Consider the following 16,604-nt stretch of genomic DNA (forward strand, 5'->3'; position numbering starts at 1 on the left):
GGGGGGGGGGAGTTTTACCAGCCTATAAACATTTTTTAAAATATTGGTTAGTGTTACCATTTTATAAGCGTGTACTAGATAAATTGATGAAAGATGCAAATAGTTCATCTTGGATTAGAGAAACGCCTCATCATAACAACTTACCTCAAAAGAAAGTACACTGAGAAAGCTATACTGCACAGTGCCGTTTTGGGAATATACAAAAGTCCGTGAGACCATTGTACCCTTCCTTCTGATCTCTATACACTATGATTTACTTGTTTTATTATTGATTTTTGTTTTTGACTTGAATCAAAATTCCAATATCCACTTCTTACTTGAAGACTAGGAATTCACAAACCAATTTTAGTATTTAAAGGACTCCAAAATATTTACCCATATCTCCCAGGTCAAGTTCATTAGCTGAATTTCATTAGCACATGAGCACTAATTCATTTGATATGCTTTTTCATGTTATTATAAATGTGAGATCATACGGGAACATTACCAACATAGAATAAGAGTCATATTTCAGACTGATGTTAGGAATGTATTAATTCATGTGTATTCAATAAAACACTGTAGCCTAGTGAGTTCGTTGTGATGATACAAAATAATTCTATGACAATTCAGTTTTTAGATAGAAAAAAATGCTCTCCTGCTTGATCTGTTTCACAATCCCAGATTTTCATATATTATACGAACAGTACAGCTTTGCTATCACTAAAAGCTTGAATAGTCATGTAGTCTCCGGCAGTATACAAAACACAGAGGATTAATTTGTTCCTGTGATTTTCTCCATGAGGTCTCCAATATGATTTATTGTAATTATTAAATCTCATTGCCCCTTTTACTAAGTGAATACTATAATCTAATGTGATTCAAATACTTTGAGGGTCAATAACGTAATGGCTAAAATCACAGGTAGGATATGGCAGTTACTGTGATCCTGGCATTTCATCCTCCGTACAGACATATGCCCCTTGTTCTTGTAACCACAAGCATTTCTTCCCAAGCTTTTAAGAAAACAGTCTACTTTTGTTAGATTCTTTTTTGTGACAGGCAGGTATTTGGAAAAGAAGGAGAAGATGGCAATGGGATATAACAGGAAATGTGGGTTCTACCTCTTTGTACTCATAGGTGGGCCTTTTCCATTCTCACTTCAAGCCTAATGCTGCATTGCTTCCTTGCCTACCATGCAATGGATGGTACTAAGCTATAGCTCACACCCAGCTCTGACTTAATGAAGTGTTGTGGGTGCTATTTGTCTAAGACTCTATCCACATAGTGAAATCCATGGGGTTGGTGGTGTGGCACCTGTTCCCGTAACTGTTTTTGCTTTCACATCTCAGGTCAGGTAGAGTACCTCCAAATGTAGTAGTCATGCATGTCAGTGTTTCTCAAATTGCCACGTGCATAGGAATGCCCTGATTGGAATTTAGGCTCTGACTCCATAGGTTTGAGGCATAGCCCAAAGTGGTGTATTTCTAAAGAGCTCTCAGGTGAAGCTGGTGCTGCTGGTCAGGTTTAGAAGCCAGCAACTCCAGGTCCAGCTGTACATATGTATCTGGTTGCTAGAGGACATCAATTTTGACACCCATCTGCAGCCCTGGAAGCAGACATATTAATGCCACAATGCCCTGCCTTATGAAGGGGACAAAAGAAGCCTCAGCAAAGGCAGATCAAGGGTGCAGCTGAATACTGGCCATGCAGGTGAGGCCTGGCAGGTAGCCGACATTCCAGGTTCAGTATGCACATGCTGTATGCCCATGATGACATGTGAGCATCCTGGGGCTGCTATAGAAAGACTTGCCTCTAGGTGGTCAGGTCACAAGAGAGGCCCACGAAGGACTTACGAAGCGGGCTATCTGGGGCAAGAGTCAATTCTAGGGAGCAAAACATGTCTTTCCATCAACACGATGGACTTCAGAATGGAACACTTGTGATCTCACTGTTTCTGGGGCAACAGGTACACAGGTTGCCAACACTGCTGCAGTGCCCACACATAAGGAGAAAACTCACTGCTTCTGCACCCTGAGAGAATCTGTATAGCACTCACTGGGGACTTTTCAAAGAGTTTGATGTGTGGGGCCCACTCCCAACCAAGACCTTCAGGGATAGGCCCAGGGAATAAACAGTTCAGTCACTCTCTGGGTGCTGCTGAGAAGTGACCTAGCTTGGACAGTCAGTTTCAAAGCTGGAGTTTTGGGGCAAGATGCAGGATCTTGAGGAGCACAGGTCAAGGTTTGGTTCTCAGCAGGCCCCTTAAGCCAGAGCTTCATGGAATCCCCAGAAATGTCTGTTCCTAGATTGCAGGGAGTGCCTGTTAGCTGGAAGTTTCATTTCTAAAGTGTGCAAGAAGGTAGCAATACATTTGAAAGCAGGACAATGAGGACATGGGTTTTGCTTCTGCATAGTATACCCTGTGCTGCAATTAGCCTCCTACTGGGAAGTCCCTGGGAGTCCACAGGCTGTGCCCTGCATAGACCTCAGGACATTTCCTGCCTCTCTTCTCTTCCATAGGCCTCTGAAAAAGGTCTCTGTCCTGCACAGAGTTCAGCTTGTAAGGAGCAGCTGCTCGGGGCCAGGGTTCCTGATGTTCTCTAGTGGGTATGTGTGCAGGGGTCAGGCTAGGGCAATTCTGTGTCCTGTGATCGCTTAGAAGCCGGTTTAAAGTCCCCCAGAAAGACTCCACCTAGGCACTTCAAAACCTTCTCAGTGAGACTGGGCAAAATGAAATGTGGGGAGCAATGAATTTCAAATTGTAATACTATTATTTCAGGCTTGTAATTATAGTATTTGGCCATCTGCACGCACAGAAATTGAGTATGGGAAAGTTAAATTTTCACATGAGAGGGGGCTTGTATTTAAAATTTGCTTCAAACCACGTCTCTTCACTGAATGGAGTGAGCCACGTGTTTGGCTTAATGCTATTTTCTTATTGTCCTAATTAACTATTGATGCAAAACAACTTATGATTTGGTGCTTTATTAATTAGTCACTTCCCAGAATTTTTAATGGCATACTCACACAGATCCTTTTTTTTTTAATATATTAACAAGGGGGATAAAATTCAATGAGTGTCATTTTATTTCTTGACAGCTACCTCTCAATACCCCATTAGTGCAATATTTGAACAGTGCATCTGGAGTCTGGCTTCTAGACCTCACTATTATGGGTCATTATGGATATTTCCATGGAAAGAACCCAGAACACTGTGGTCCTCATCCATCTTTTTTTTTTTTTAATTGAGATACAAACAGCACAAACAGGTTGAGACACCAAAGGGGACTCTTGTCTTGCTTTCCACAGTGCTGACTGCTGGGGGAACTAGAGTTAAGTTTTCCTTTTTGATGCTATGGCTTCTGCCCAAGAATGCACATGAAATTCTGACTTTATGAACAGGAGGAGGGTCTTCACCAGATAAAAGTAGGCTTCAGCATGCCTAAATAGCTTGTAATATTTGAAATATATGTGAATTAAGATGTTTTGCATCTCAGCATCCTACACACCAGCCTTTTCGCTCAGCTTGTCTTAGATATATCATAGACAGGCTGCACAAATTCTCTTTCAAAAACCAGACATTTTGCTTCTAAAATGCAAACTTCCAATACATTATCTCCGTATCATTTCTCTACAGCTTTCTGTGTTTTGCCAACACCCACAGAGCGGCCTTGTGATAATTTCAGAACAGAAGTCACCATTAACTCTCAAAAAAACCTATGAGGAGAAAATGACATACTGCTTCGTAGATTAGTCAGGGTCTATATTTATACTTTATAGCTCCTCTGTATCAACATTTTATTATTATTTTGTTCTACGTAATATCTGGCATACATAAAAAGAATTTGAGAAGAGCAGAATTACACTGTCTATTGAAAAATTCTAGGAAGGCTTAAAATTTTCTTTTGATTCTTTTCCTCCTAAAAATTTTAATATGTGTGTATGTGCAAGTATAGTTTAAAATCCAATTAGTTACTAGATTATGTATGTAAAATCATCATATGAATACCAGTTATAGCCACTAAAACGTCAGTTTCCTAATATTATACATAATTTATGAAACCAATCTATACCTAAATTCTCCCATATCATTTCTTAAATAATGACTGTATTCAAGGAAGACATACTAAATCAACAGTTGGGATAAAACTCTCATGATGTGAGGGATACCTTCTAATACATAAAGTCTATTTCTGTTGATTCTTCTAGTACAGAACAAATGTTACAGGTTTGTAAGAAGACTACTAACCTGAAGGGGAATGTTTGTGGCCATGTGAACAACAGTAAGTTAACTGAGTACTGAGGTCTAAATGTTTGTGTTTGCCCCCAAACTTTTATGTTGGCTGGCATTGGAACCTAACCCCCACATGAAGGCATTTAGTAGGGGGAGCTTTGGAAGGTGGTTAGATCATGGGTGCAGAGCCCTCATGAATGGGATTTGTGCTCATGTAAAAAAGGACCCAGACAGACCTTTTGCCATTTTTTAACCATATGAAGACATGGCAAGAAGGCACCATCTACAAACCAGAAAGTGGCCCTCACCAACATCAAATCTATTAGCACCTTGATCTAGGACTTACTGGCCTCCAGAACTGTCAATTTCCATTACATATAAGTTATGCAGTTTATGATATTTTGACATAGCAACTCAAATGGATTAAGAAACGTAAAATGTGATACAGGAGAAGGCTGGCATTACTTGTTTCTAACTAGCTGAGTTTAAGACCTGAAAGAATATGTGTGTGTGTGAGTGAGTGTGTGAGTGTGTGTGTATGTGTATGTGTGTGTGTGTGTGTGTGTGTGAGAGAGAGAGAGAGAGAGAGAGAGAGAGAGAGAGAGAGAGAGAGATCCTAAAGAGAAACAAACACTGGCTTTTCTTTTTTATATCACCCAGGAAAGAAAGAAAAGCGTACCTCCTAAGGCTGTGGCTTCTCCCCCACATCGCCAGTCCATGCACAGAGAGCTAAGGCTGAAGTCAGAAATTTCAGGAAAGGCAGGAAGGGAAGTGACTCAAAACAGAGTAGGGAGGAAGAGCATGAGAAGAAGATTACCATGAAACAAAGAAGAGAGGTGGGAGGGAATGGGAGGGAGAAGGGGAATTGCACGGAAGATGGAAGGAGACCCTCATGGTTACACAAAATACACATATGATGGTGTGAGGGGGAAGGGAAGAAAAAAAAAAGAGAGAGAGATAAGTGTCACAGCAGATGAGAGAGGAGGGGAGGGGAGTGGGGACAGGGAGGGCAGCAGAATACAACTGACACGAGGATTGCTGTATGTATACAAATGGATGTATAACCAATGTGATCCTGCAATCTGTACATGTGGAAAAATGAGAATTCATACCCTGTTGGAATCAAATGTATGATATGTCAAGATCATTGTATTGTCTTGAGCAACTAATAAAATAAATAAATAAATAAAAAACAAAGTTCAACATAGACCCCCATCTGTAATGACCCGGCACTTTTCTGCCCTGGGCCCATGCAGAACACCAACAAGGAAAAATCAATACTATCAAGTCTCAGAAGATATCCACATATCAAGCGGCAATTACAGGGGCCTCCTTAACCCTACTCTTTGGTCAAAATTATTAATGGTCTTCTTTGGATTCCCTCTGCTGGTCTTCGGTGGTTTCCTGGGAACAGACACAGGACATGGCATGGGGTCTGCACCAGGGAAGAAGTGTGCCTGTTTTTAAGACCTCTCACTTCCACAGAGCTACACTTGTAGGGTTGCTCACTCCTCAGTGAACCTGTGGCATTCCATGGACTGCTTTCTGGGTCACTGGGAATGCTGCAGTGGAGACCTAGGGAAGGTAAAAGGCCACTTTCCAAGGAACTGTGGAACTCAGAGGTGAGGAGGCCGATGTTTTCTCCTACCGATGCTCACCACCCACGGAGCCATGCTTTCTGTTAACTATTACAAACTTAGAGACATTTTACTAACTTTAGGGAGACTCTGGAATCTCTGTGTCCACTCTTCACTTTGTACTAACAATGGCTTTTGGTTTCCTGGGCTGCAACAGTTTCCTCCACTAGCTAGCTTTACAATAGCTGACCAAAGCATTAGCTGAAATCTCCTGGTGGGAGGCTCTGGAACACACAGGGCTGCTTAGCTGCCCCCCAGAAGTCCACATGCCCACTTGGTGAAATGCTCTTATACTTTTGATCATAAGAGAATTTAGGATACTTTCTTCTTTTTATCAAGGTTGGTGCTTTGGTAGTATGCGACACAATAAATATACATAGATCTATTTGGGATAAGCCTTTAGAGATTTCAGACCTATCCATTTTAGTTAGTCAATAGTGTGTGTGCCCACGTGCACTCACATGTGTACACATGCATGTATGTATATGTACTATCTTTACCCTCAGCTCCACAACGACATTATCTTCAGAGGTACAGAGGAGGGAGGAGCCCAACCACCCTCCACAACTTCACCCAGGCTTTGTCCATTGTGGGTGCTCAGGATCCAGCCATGACATCACTGTCGTGGCAGCCAGTTGACACAGGGCTGTGTGTGCCCCTCTATTCACCTCCTGTGGTTTGCTTTTGTCATTCTGGATTGTACATAAAAGCAGTTCACAGAATACTGCTTCTCATCTAAGCCCTAAAGAGAAGAAGATTCTCTGAGGTCAGTACTAGCAAACCATGGGGTTTTTACCACGTGGTCCATCTCTCAAATATGAAAAAGAAAACTGGCTGGAAACTGGTTCCTTTCTGGTGTCCCAGAACTAGCCCCATGTTAATCCACTCCTCTTCAATTTTCTCACATACCCTCACCTGCTTCCAGTCTCTAACGCCTCAGATATCATTTACATACTCTTGGGATCCTTATCCTGTGACAAAAGCTTATATGGACTTCTAGATGATTTATTCTTTTTTTTAACAAATGGCTCCTTTAAAAAAAAAAAATCCTGGGATACTGTTTTATGGCTTGGATGGTTCATGCTGGAAATTTGGTTTCCAGTGTGGAGCTGGTGAGATGGTGGAACCTCCAAGCCACGGGACCTAGAGAGCATGTAAGGTGATGAGGTCCCTGGGGATGCTACCCTTGGAAGGGACACATGTAGTTCTTGTGGGACCCGAGTGAGTTCTTGAAAGAATGAGTTGTGGTAAAAGAGCAAATTCGACCCCTGGAGTACTCTGGCTTCCTGTCTCATCATGTGATTGATCCCTCTCTAATGTGCCCCCACCATGGTGGCATCTGCCACATTGTACTCAAAGAGATGAAGCTGCTAGTCTCAGACCTTCAGCTCGAAACTCTGTGTGGTACATAAATTTCTTTCTTTAGAAGCATCCAGCTTCGGGTATTTTGTTGTAGTGACAAAAAAAAAAAAAAAAAACACTGAGGCAAATAAAAATTTCTGCTTGAGGCAACTCAGTGCCTCCCAAACGCAGTCATATCTCCTCAGAGGCAGTTCAGGAGATCCAAACTGCACAACAGACTTCAGACTTATGCTAAAACTCACGTATGTCCCCGGCACACTGAACACAGGCTCTGAGGCCCCTCTGCACACTCGTTCACATGAGTATGGAACTCACTCTAGAGCTCCCCGTCTTCTACATGCACGGCCACAAGGGCAGTCTATTATACCCAGCCTCCAGGACTGCCTCCTTCACTTAGCCTTCCCTGATTGTCTCACTGGGAGGTGCCTTTCCCTCTTGGGATTCATCAGGTCCCATATCATGATGATATGATGTTCTGAGCAACTTGTGCACCACTGTCATTCCAGTCACAGATTCCATTGATTTACATTTGGATTTCCATTAAAACCTGATACTGTGCCTGTCCATAACAACAAAAGTTATGATTTATAGAGTCCTTTTAACATGTGGGCAAAATGACGGGCATGCACAATCTCACATGATCTTTGTAACGACACTGTGTGATTGTAGAAGTATTGAGTGTGCAAGCCCTGAAACACTGCCTGACACAAAACAGGTGCTCAGCAAATACCTATAGACTTGAACCAAACTGTCCAAGGTCACAGAGCTGAGAGGTGAGGGAACCAAGATACCCACTCACCTATGTCTAGCCCCTCAATCTGTGGACCTTGGGAATATGTGACAACAGCCTCTACTTCCCTGTGTGCAATTAAATACATATTTATTTTACTTTACCTGTGCTTAGATACTGACATGACCCTGAGTCTCTGGGACTTGTGCCAACATGCACAGCTCACTGCATAAGTTGAGTCCCCATTCCCTGCTTCCCAGCTGGCTTCCTATCCTGGGACTAGTCTTCATTTCCTTCTACTCAGGACCTATTCTTTTCTGGATGTCTTTATCTTATTTTATGTTCTTATTTAGTTGTGATACATTCTGCACCTACTGTAACTTTCTAGGACAGTGTGCACAGGAGAGGACTTTCTGATTACTTGTAAAGCTGATATTTGATTCTCCCTTTTCCGTGGGTAATTGGCTGTGTGTAGATTTGGGGTTGAGAATTACTTCCCTCCAAAGCTTTGGGAGCAGCTCCTTGTTCCCTGCCATCTAACATAACACCTGTGGAGCCAGGTGGGGTCTGTTTGACTTCTCTCAGAGATCAAAAGGTCTTCTATCTTGGTGTCTGAGATTTCATGATGTAGAATAAGGAATATTTTCTATTCCAAGCAGAGGGTATTTTCCACGAAGGCATGTGCCCCTCATCCTCTGCTCCTCCCTGCCCTTTCTCTGAGACCCCAGTAACACGTTCCATCTAGGGACTTGTCCTCTACGGTTCTTCTTGCATTATTCTCATATTTCCTGTCTCTTTCCCTCTATGTCCTACCTTCTGGGTGACTTCCTTGACGACTTTCTAGCCATTCTATCACATCTTTAGCTTTGGTAGTTACATTTTTACAGCACAGAAGAGATTTGTTGTTCTTTGATCCTTTTGCATACCATCCCAGTTATTATTAAATGAACCCAGGATCTTCCTAAATCCTACTCAACACAGAATCTAAAGGTTTTGCTTATTTCTTCTAATCTTTTATATTCCATAAATTATCTCTGTCTCTTCCAAGAGACAATCTATTTTTCTATTTTGGTCTCTCTTTTGTGCCGCTCATTCCGCCCCATTCCTTGGTAATCCTTTCTAATTTATCACATTGAGGAAAGAAAACCTGGTAGCCACTTCTATTCAGTGTGAACACAAGGCCTTCTTAGGAGGCATTGTCCCCAGTTACCATTTAGACAGGGAGGACAGTGTAAGTGGGCCAACCATGTTCCTCCAGAGTGAGTGGACGGGCGGGCAGCCCAGGCCCTGTCCATCCCACCTCTGCCTATACCTGCGTGGCATGAACCAGGCCACCAACATCCATGACAGAAGCTTAACTCTCTGACAGTGTGTGCAGCTTCTTCAAGAGAACACTCCTGCCTTCACCTTGAACAGAAACTGGCTACAGTTAGCCATTTTGGTAGGAGAGGGGACATGAGCAGGAGGGGGTGCCAACTTAGAATCATCTCAAACACCGGCTTATAAATTATCCCTCCATTCCGGCCCCATAGTTCTCCCCAGGAATCCCAGCTCAATTCTGACCCTTGAGCTTCTGTTTTGTAGAAAATTCTTGACTTCTAGTTGACACTCAATATCCATTCCCTGTGTTCCTGTGTCTGTCTCTCTCTGTCTCTCTCTCTCTCTCTCTCTCTCTGTCTCTTGGTGTGGGGGAGCGGGGTGAAGGGTACCAGGGATCCAACTCAGGGGCACTCAGCCACTGAGCCACATCCCCAGCCCTATTTAGTATTTTATTTAGAGACAGGATCTCACTGAGTTGCTTAGCGCCTTGCTTTTGTTGAGACTGGCTTTGAACTCACTTTCCTCCTGCCTCAGCCTCCCAAACAGTGGCATGTGCCACCGTGCCAGGCAGTGTGTTCTTGTCTCTTCAGTGACTCTGTTCCCCGTTTCTTTCCTGTACTTGTAATTTGGGGTGGGGTCTGAGAAACAGAGGCAGCACATGAGCGGCAGAGAAGGAACCCGTGTTTACGACATCTTTTCACATTTTTGTTTACATTTTCCCAGTTAAATTTGGAGCACACTTGAAACCACATAAATATCAATAATATTGGAGAGTCTTTGACAGAATTCTACATAAACATACCACTTTCCTATAAAAGAAGAATAATAAAAAGATGTGCCTACTTCATTTTAATTGACAGGGTTGCTATGGGGTAGGAAGGCTAGGTAGGTATTAATTTTCTGTGACTAAAATGAGAAAGAAAGACACCAAGAAGGGCTAGGGTCACCCAGCAATCTAGATTCTTAGTTCTGGACTCCAGACACTAACTTGCTCTAAGAGGGTGTTAGAAGGGGCACTCTTCCTGCTGACACTGAGTGGGCAGAAATTGGATGCTAAGGTAAATGTGATGCAGATGCCACCCAACGTAAATTTACAGAGGTCACACTAAGGACTGCTTCTGGGAGCACTGGAACTCTGGGTTGAAGGACATTGGAAAGGACTTGGCATACACAGAGGAGGGAGGGTTTGCTGAGAGATTCCAGGGTCCACCTTCGGGGCAGGTGGGGAAGCCTGAGGAGATGAGAGATCAGACCACAGGTTCCTTGCTATAAAATGGGGGTACAGAATCCTAGAAGGCAAATGGCTGGAAGAATAGGTGTTGGGGAAGTGGGAGAGGGCCTGTGTGTGGACACCAGCCTGCCTTCCCCAAATAGACTGGGAAGCAGGAGAAAGATCTATTCAACATTGATTCACAAGATGGACTGGGCACAGGCTGGTCCTATGGGGCAGGAGTGTCTGGGGAAGGGGTGAGGAGAGATGCCTGGCCAGGGGGGACACAATGGGTCTCTGTGCCTGGAGAGCTCCCCAGTGATGTCTTGCTCCAAAGAGCCTCTGAAAGGTCCTGTTGAGAGAGACAGTCAGCTTAACCACCTGCAAAGGAAGGTTAGGAGCTGGTTTGTATCCTAGTAAAACTAAGCTGGGGTTCATTTCACTTTCGCTCTCTTTTTTTCTTTGTTTTTGACTTAATGTGATAGTGGAGTAAGTGCTTGTCCACAGGCAGGGAAAGGGAAGCTTCAGGATGTTTAAAGGAGCCGTGGGAGCTGGCATCGCCCAGCCTTCGGACCACAGCCCAGCAGTGTCATGCAGACTTGCTGGTCACCTGAGCTAGTGAAGTTCCCTTTGAGAATCTGACTGCAGAGAAGACAAAGCTTGCATGCAGGATTAGGCATTCGTTGCTTTTCTTCCTCATAAGGCACCTGATAGCCTTAACAAGGCAGGCAGTGGACTGAAATCTCCACATATTCAGAAGTCAGGGTTCAGAGTGCATCATCCACTCTAAATACTGAGTTTTAGGTCCATCTGGCTGGAGATGGACATGCCTTGACCAAAAACCCTCCATATTAGGCCAATTTTAGTTAAAATCGTGGGTTAAGGACTGACGTTTCGTTCTCAGTTGAGTCAAGCAGGCTTTCTGATGTTTGACAACTTTAATTCATATTTACAACTCAGATTTCTATTTCTAACAGGATTAATTTTGCTCTAAACTTGGAAAGGAAAGAATCCTATCATTGTCTTCAAAAACCAAACAAAAATTGGTACTGAGGTCACACTTGATAGAAGGTTGACATGTTTTTGAAATGCTTTCTTCAAAGTCACCAGCTATTTAAATATGTTAAAAAAAAAAAACTTACATCATATTTCTGCATCCTTGGTATTTTTCTTCACTGATGCAAAAATATGTTCCATATATTCGTTTATCATATGCATTTAAGACTATGGTGAGTCTAGACTGTAAGTGATCTAAGTTTAGATCACACTTCCAGAGAAGTAAATTTGGGCAAGGAACAAATTACTAAGACTCAGCTTTTACATCCATGGGATGGGGGAAAAAGACACACTTATCTCATTAAATGATTAAGAACCATATGAGACCCAATTTGCAAGTGTCTGGCATAGTGCCTGGCGCATAGCAAATGTTTTACAATGCCATGCGTTTTTGACATAGTTTTATTCATTATTAAATACTTGCTCATTAAAATGAATAAAATTTAACTTAATTAATTTTTAAAATCAGGCAACCTGTTGGCTCCAGAGAACAACATAAAAAGTAGGTTAGGTCCTTTATCTAGCCTTCTTCCCTCTACCATTTTTAAGTGATTGTTGAATTCTCCCATTTCAAAACAAATGAAAGAGAGTTTTAGTAAATACATCCAGAGGCAGAAAAGGGCTACTTCAATGGCTTTCTGTTTCCCTAACTTTTTTTTTTTCTCTGTATATCCATCTTGGGCACCACTCTGAGAAGTTTTTAATATGCAAATGGAGTCACTCCCTACTTTGTGGAAAGAGGATGCTACAAGCCCTATAAGCCCTCTAGTGTGGACCCACTGCCCATAACTCCTCTTGTGCCTCTGTCTCTCACAAGCCATTGCCACTCATCTTTGCTCAAGAAACAAGGATCTGCTGGTCATCTCTCTGCTGCCCCTTACCACATTCACCTCAACTTTTCTGAATTGATTCCAGCTGCTTCTTTTCAATTGGGCTCTGGGACTGCTGCCTGAAGCAAGCTTACTGGGCACACCTGGATGCCTCCTCAGGTGCTTCCCCAGTAACTAACTTCTGTCCCAGTCTGCATTTGGTTAAAAATGGGAATTAGGTCTTTGGGACACAGGGATAATGCCTCCCTTATCTTTGTATGTCCAACACAGAAAGTAGCATGTTTTGAAACTGATGAACCTGTTTTGTACCTAAAGCAAAGGTGGACTACTTCTTCCTTGCACACCCAAGGTTGGTAAACATCGTCAAAAAATGCAAGTTAACTTTTACTGAAACATAAAATGTACACACACTTCATACATATGACCTTATTTATTTCTAAATTATGAGTAGATACTGTTATGGCCCTCTCTATAATGAATCAATGACAAACAAGTTTGTAGGAGATGCTACCCGATTTTAGGGGGGATCTTAGGAGGCTAAGTGGGTTTCAACACAGACATCACTGTCTGATGAAAAGAAAAACTACTGAAAAGAAAAAGTAAAACTACAGCGAGATCTTTGACTCCAGTAATTGAGAAATTACACTTTTCTAGGTTTAATCTTGACTGTGGTGTTTCCCCAGAGAGTTAGAACTCTGAAATCTCCAGTCAGACTTTATAAAGTCTGGCCATCAGGAAGAGCTAACAGAAAATGTAGAAAAGTCTTTCCTGACCAAGTGCCCTCTGTAACTGATGACTGAGATCCTCAGACAGAACTTCTAATCTCTGGAAATTCTGTAGCTAAACAAAGCAAGTTCCTTGAAAAAACTCTGATCCAACTCAACTTAACCAGTGCACTTTGATTCTGATGGACAGCTGTCAATACTGGGATCTCAGTATGTATCACCATCATCCCCCAACACACCCAGCTCTGCAGAGCAACCCAACCAACTTAGTCAACAGCAACTTCATTCTTCTGGTTGTGGGTTGGAGGCATCAAGTCCCCATTCCCTTACCATAATCACCTAGTCCATGAGAAAATTCTGTAGGCTCATGTATGTGCAACTATGTTTGCACAGTTCCTCATCACCCCCAACACAACCACCTTGGCCTGCCCCATAATTATTATTGCAACCAGTTCCAACTTACAGCCTTGATTTTTGCCTTTGATAGCCAAATCTACTCTTAATGCATTAGCCAGAGTAAGCCACTTAAAAACTATGTTAGATGTGTCAGTCTCTGCTGCAAACCTCAATGGCTCCCAGGGGTGTAGCACAGCCAGCATCCTTAAGTCCTTGGCAAGACTTTCAAGGGCTTCCTGATCTGGCTTTGCACCCCCATCCCAGTGGCCAGCTTCCTGACTTCATAGCATTGTTATGTCTTCACCCCCGTGTCCCCCATTTCTTTCGCAAACACACCAGACATACTGCCATTTATGAGCCTTTAAACTTAGTTTTCCTTTGGTTCAGATTTCCATAGGGCCAGCTCACTCACCTATTCACAACAGACTCAAAAGTTACCTTATAATTAAAGCCACCCTACCAAGCCACACATTGCTGACCACGTTATCAAAAGTATTTATTTTACTGATGTTTTTGCCAAGGCCAGAGGTTTCAGTTGATATTGTATCTCCAGGATCTACATCAATGGAAGTACATAAAAGACACATGATAAAAATTATGAAATAAATGAATCATTAGGGAAAGTTGCTATCATGTATTCACACTTCCTAGTTACCCGTGACAGATCTCCCCAATCACAACCCTATAAACACAAAAGTGGTTTTTCAATTCAACATAATTGTGCTCTTTTAATTAGCAAACTGGGGGGCTCTGAACTTGATACTGCCTGGAATATTCTCTAGCACACACAATGGGATGAAGGCACAGAGTCTCAAGGCTACAAAGTTCCTGGTATCATCAATACCATCAGTATATTGCCCATCCCTCTCCTGAGCAACATATAATTTTATATGAACTAAGTGCTTGTACAGTGTTATGGAATATTTGTCAACTCAAAAACAACCAGCAGCAAATTGCATGAAGAAAAAACTTTAGATGAATATTTAAAATGTATGCATGTTAAACAAATGCAAACATTTAAACTGCCCATTGTAGCTCTAAAATTAAGACTCTTCAATGGCATATTGGATTTCTTTTTTCTCACCAGGTAGCAAAAATTAGATATGGCCAGAAAATTTGAGGAACAGATGGAAATGTGGAGAGAAGTGAAGGCACATGGGAATGTGCTGGTCAACTAGAATTCTCTTTCTGGCCAAGAACACTTCCTTACCCATAACCAACCTACTGCACATACACGTGGATACTCACAGATATACACAGATACACACATACATGTGCATACACACAGCAAACAAAACACCCATTGCAGACAATAAAGTTCAAGCTATTTTCACAATGCATATATTTTAAAACCATCTTTCAAGTCAATGATATCAGGAGCTATGCTACTCCATTCCCACTCCCTCATCCTCTCCTCCACACACAATGTAATCAGCCATGTGGCCACACTCCCTATTTTCATAGAAATGATATAGTGGAATATGCAAATATCCACCACACAAAACCAGTGGGAGGAAGAGATGAAAGCTAAGATTCCTATTTCTTTCACCTGGTAAATGCAGGAAATGAAATGGTCTTTATAAGTCTCTGGGACTCCCTGAGCCTCTTTCCTCCCCTCTCAGTAGCTGGGAGGGTGTCATAAACTTTCATCTCTTACAGCTGTCCCACCTTCCCCCTCCTTGACAAGATCTAGAAAAATATTTTATAAACTTACATAAACCAAGTTTTGGTACCTCTTTTCTAGATGCCTCTTCCAACCAGATTGGAATCTCTACACTGTTGAAATACTGTTTCTAGCACTGGATTGGCATTAATGATTATCTTTCTCCAAAGCTCTACTTTATGGGGACAGGCTGTGAGTGAGAGAGATTATTTTCAGTTCAGTAAACATACCTAGCACAATTTTGGGGCAGCAAATACCAGCAGGCATCCTGTTAAGCCAGGCCAGTCCAGACTGGCAATTACTGTGTTGAATTAAAGAAGGCTTTGGCCACCTGCCTCGTGCCTGCAACAAGTTCCTTTTTTATCCTATTTATCTTCCCAGTCATCTATTTGTGTCAAGAAAGGAAACATATGAGCACAGCATCTGTTACTAGAGTGACACAATTACCAAATACTTCTATAAGGGAAAAAATCAGCAATAAATCCAGGTTACTTGTCAGGTGTTTTAGGAGAGAAGCATTAGTCTTTCAATCACAGTGCCTGTTCAGGCTGAGCATATGGTGCTAACAGCAGAGATGCACACGCTCAGCCTAGTCTCTGATGGGCATAACCACCACAGAAATGTCACCTCTGAATTGGCAGAAAAGAGCAGTTTTCTTTTCCCCCAGTGCCCCCTCCCCTTTCCTAGAAAAGGCAGGTAGGGATTGGAAGGTACTTTGCTGTTGGTTACTTTACTCTAACACTGAAACCTACTTAGTTTGCTCTGGGAAAATCCCTTACTTTCTTCAACAAGTAGACACAGACAACTGGAGACATTTCTATTAATATTGTGATTGTTCCTTGCTTTGCTTTTTTCCTAGATAAAATCAACAGGTCTCGTTGCTAAAATTGTCTTGTTTTCATACTTTAGTCTTCAAACCAGGGAGAGGAAACAGAAAAGTGAGAGACAGATGCTAGAGACTGAGAGACCACATTCCTTCCAAAGTTAGAAGTGACTGATAGGTACACTGTAGGAAGACACCAAGGGGCTCATTCTAGGATGGTCAATGTCCGGCAAAGAGTGAAAACTGGCCCCGACACACGCCCACCTTGACTTTCACTCAAGCCGGGTGGCTTGCATGAAGCCTGCGAGTTCCCCCACCACTGCGCTCTGGTGAGCCGCGCCAGGTAACCGTGCGCCCATTACCTGCCAGGCTGCCCGGCCTCTGGAGGGTGGCGGTGGCATACAGCTCCTGCGAGTGCTTGCTGTACTGCTCGGACGCGTGAACCAGGCGCTTGGTGGGCGACAGGGTGGCGTAGGTGCCGATGGTGGAGCTCAGCTGGTGGATGGGCGAGGAGGAGATGGTGGACTGCACGGTGGGGGGCGAGGTCACGCGGATCGGGGACAGGCCGGCCGAGGACACGACGATGTTGATGGGCGAGCTGGTGCTGTAGGACTTGGCCAGGCGGCTGGGCGACTG

At 42.9% G+C, this 16,604-nt stretch overlaps 1 protein-coding gene across 1 annotated transcript in view; it reads right to left on the bottom strand.

Moving 5' to 3' along the window:
- The window catches only part of Ctnnd2 (catenin delta 2), an 869,206-nt gene that overhangs the window by 376,955 nt on the left and 475,647 nt on the right, over window positions 1-16,604 (bottom strand). Inside the window, exon 7 of the mRNA XM_048814198.1 lies at window positions 16,331-16,601. Coding sequence (XP_048670155.1) covers window positions 16,331-16,601 — 271 coding nt within the window. The remainder of the gene's footprint in view (window positions 1-16,330; window positions 16,602-16,604) is intronic.

The sequence above is a fragment of the Marmota marmota genome, unplaced genomic scaffold (genome assembly GCF_001458135.2).
Source record: "Marmota marmota marmota unplaced genomic scaffold, marMar, whole genome shotgun sequence".
Classification (NCBI taxonomy): domain Eukaryota; kingdom Metazoa; phylum Chordata; class Mammalia; order Rodentia; family Sciuridae; genus Marmota; species Marmota marmota.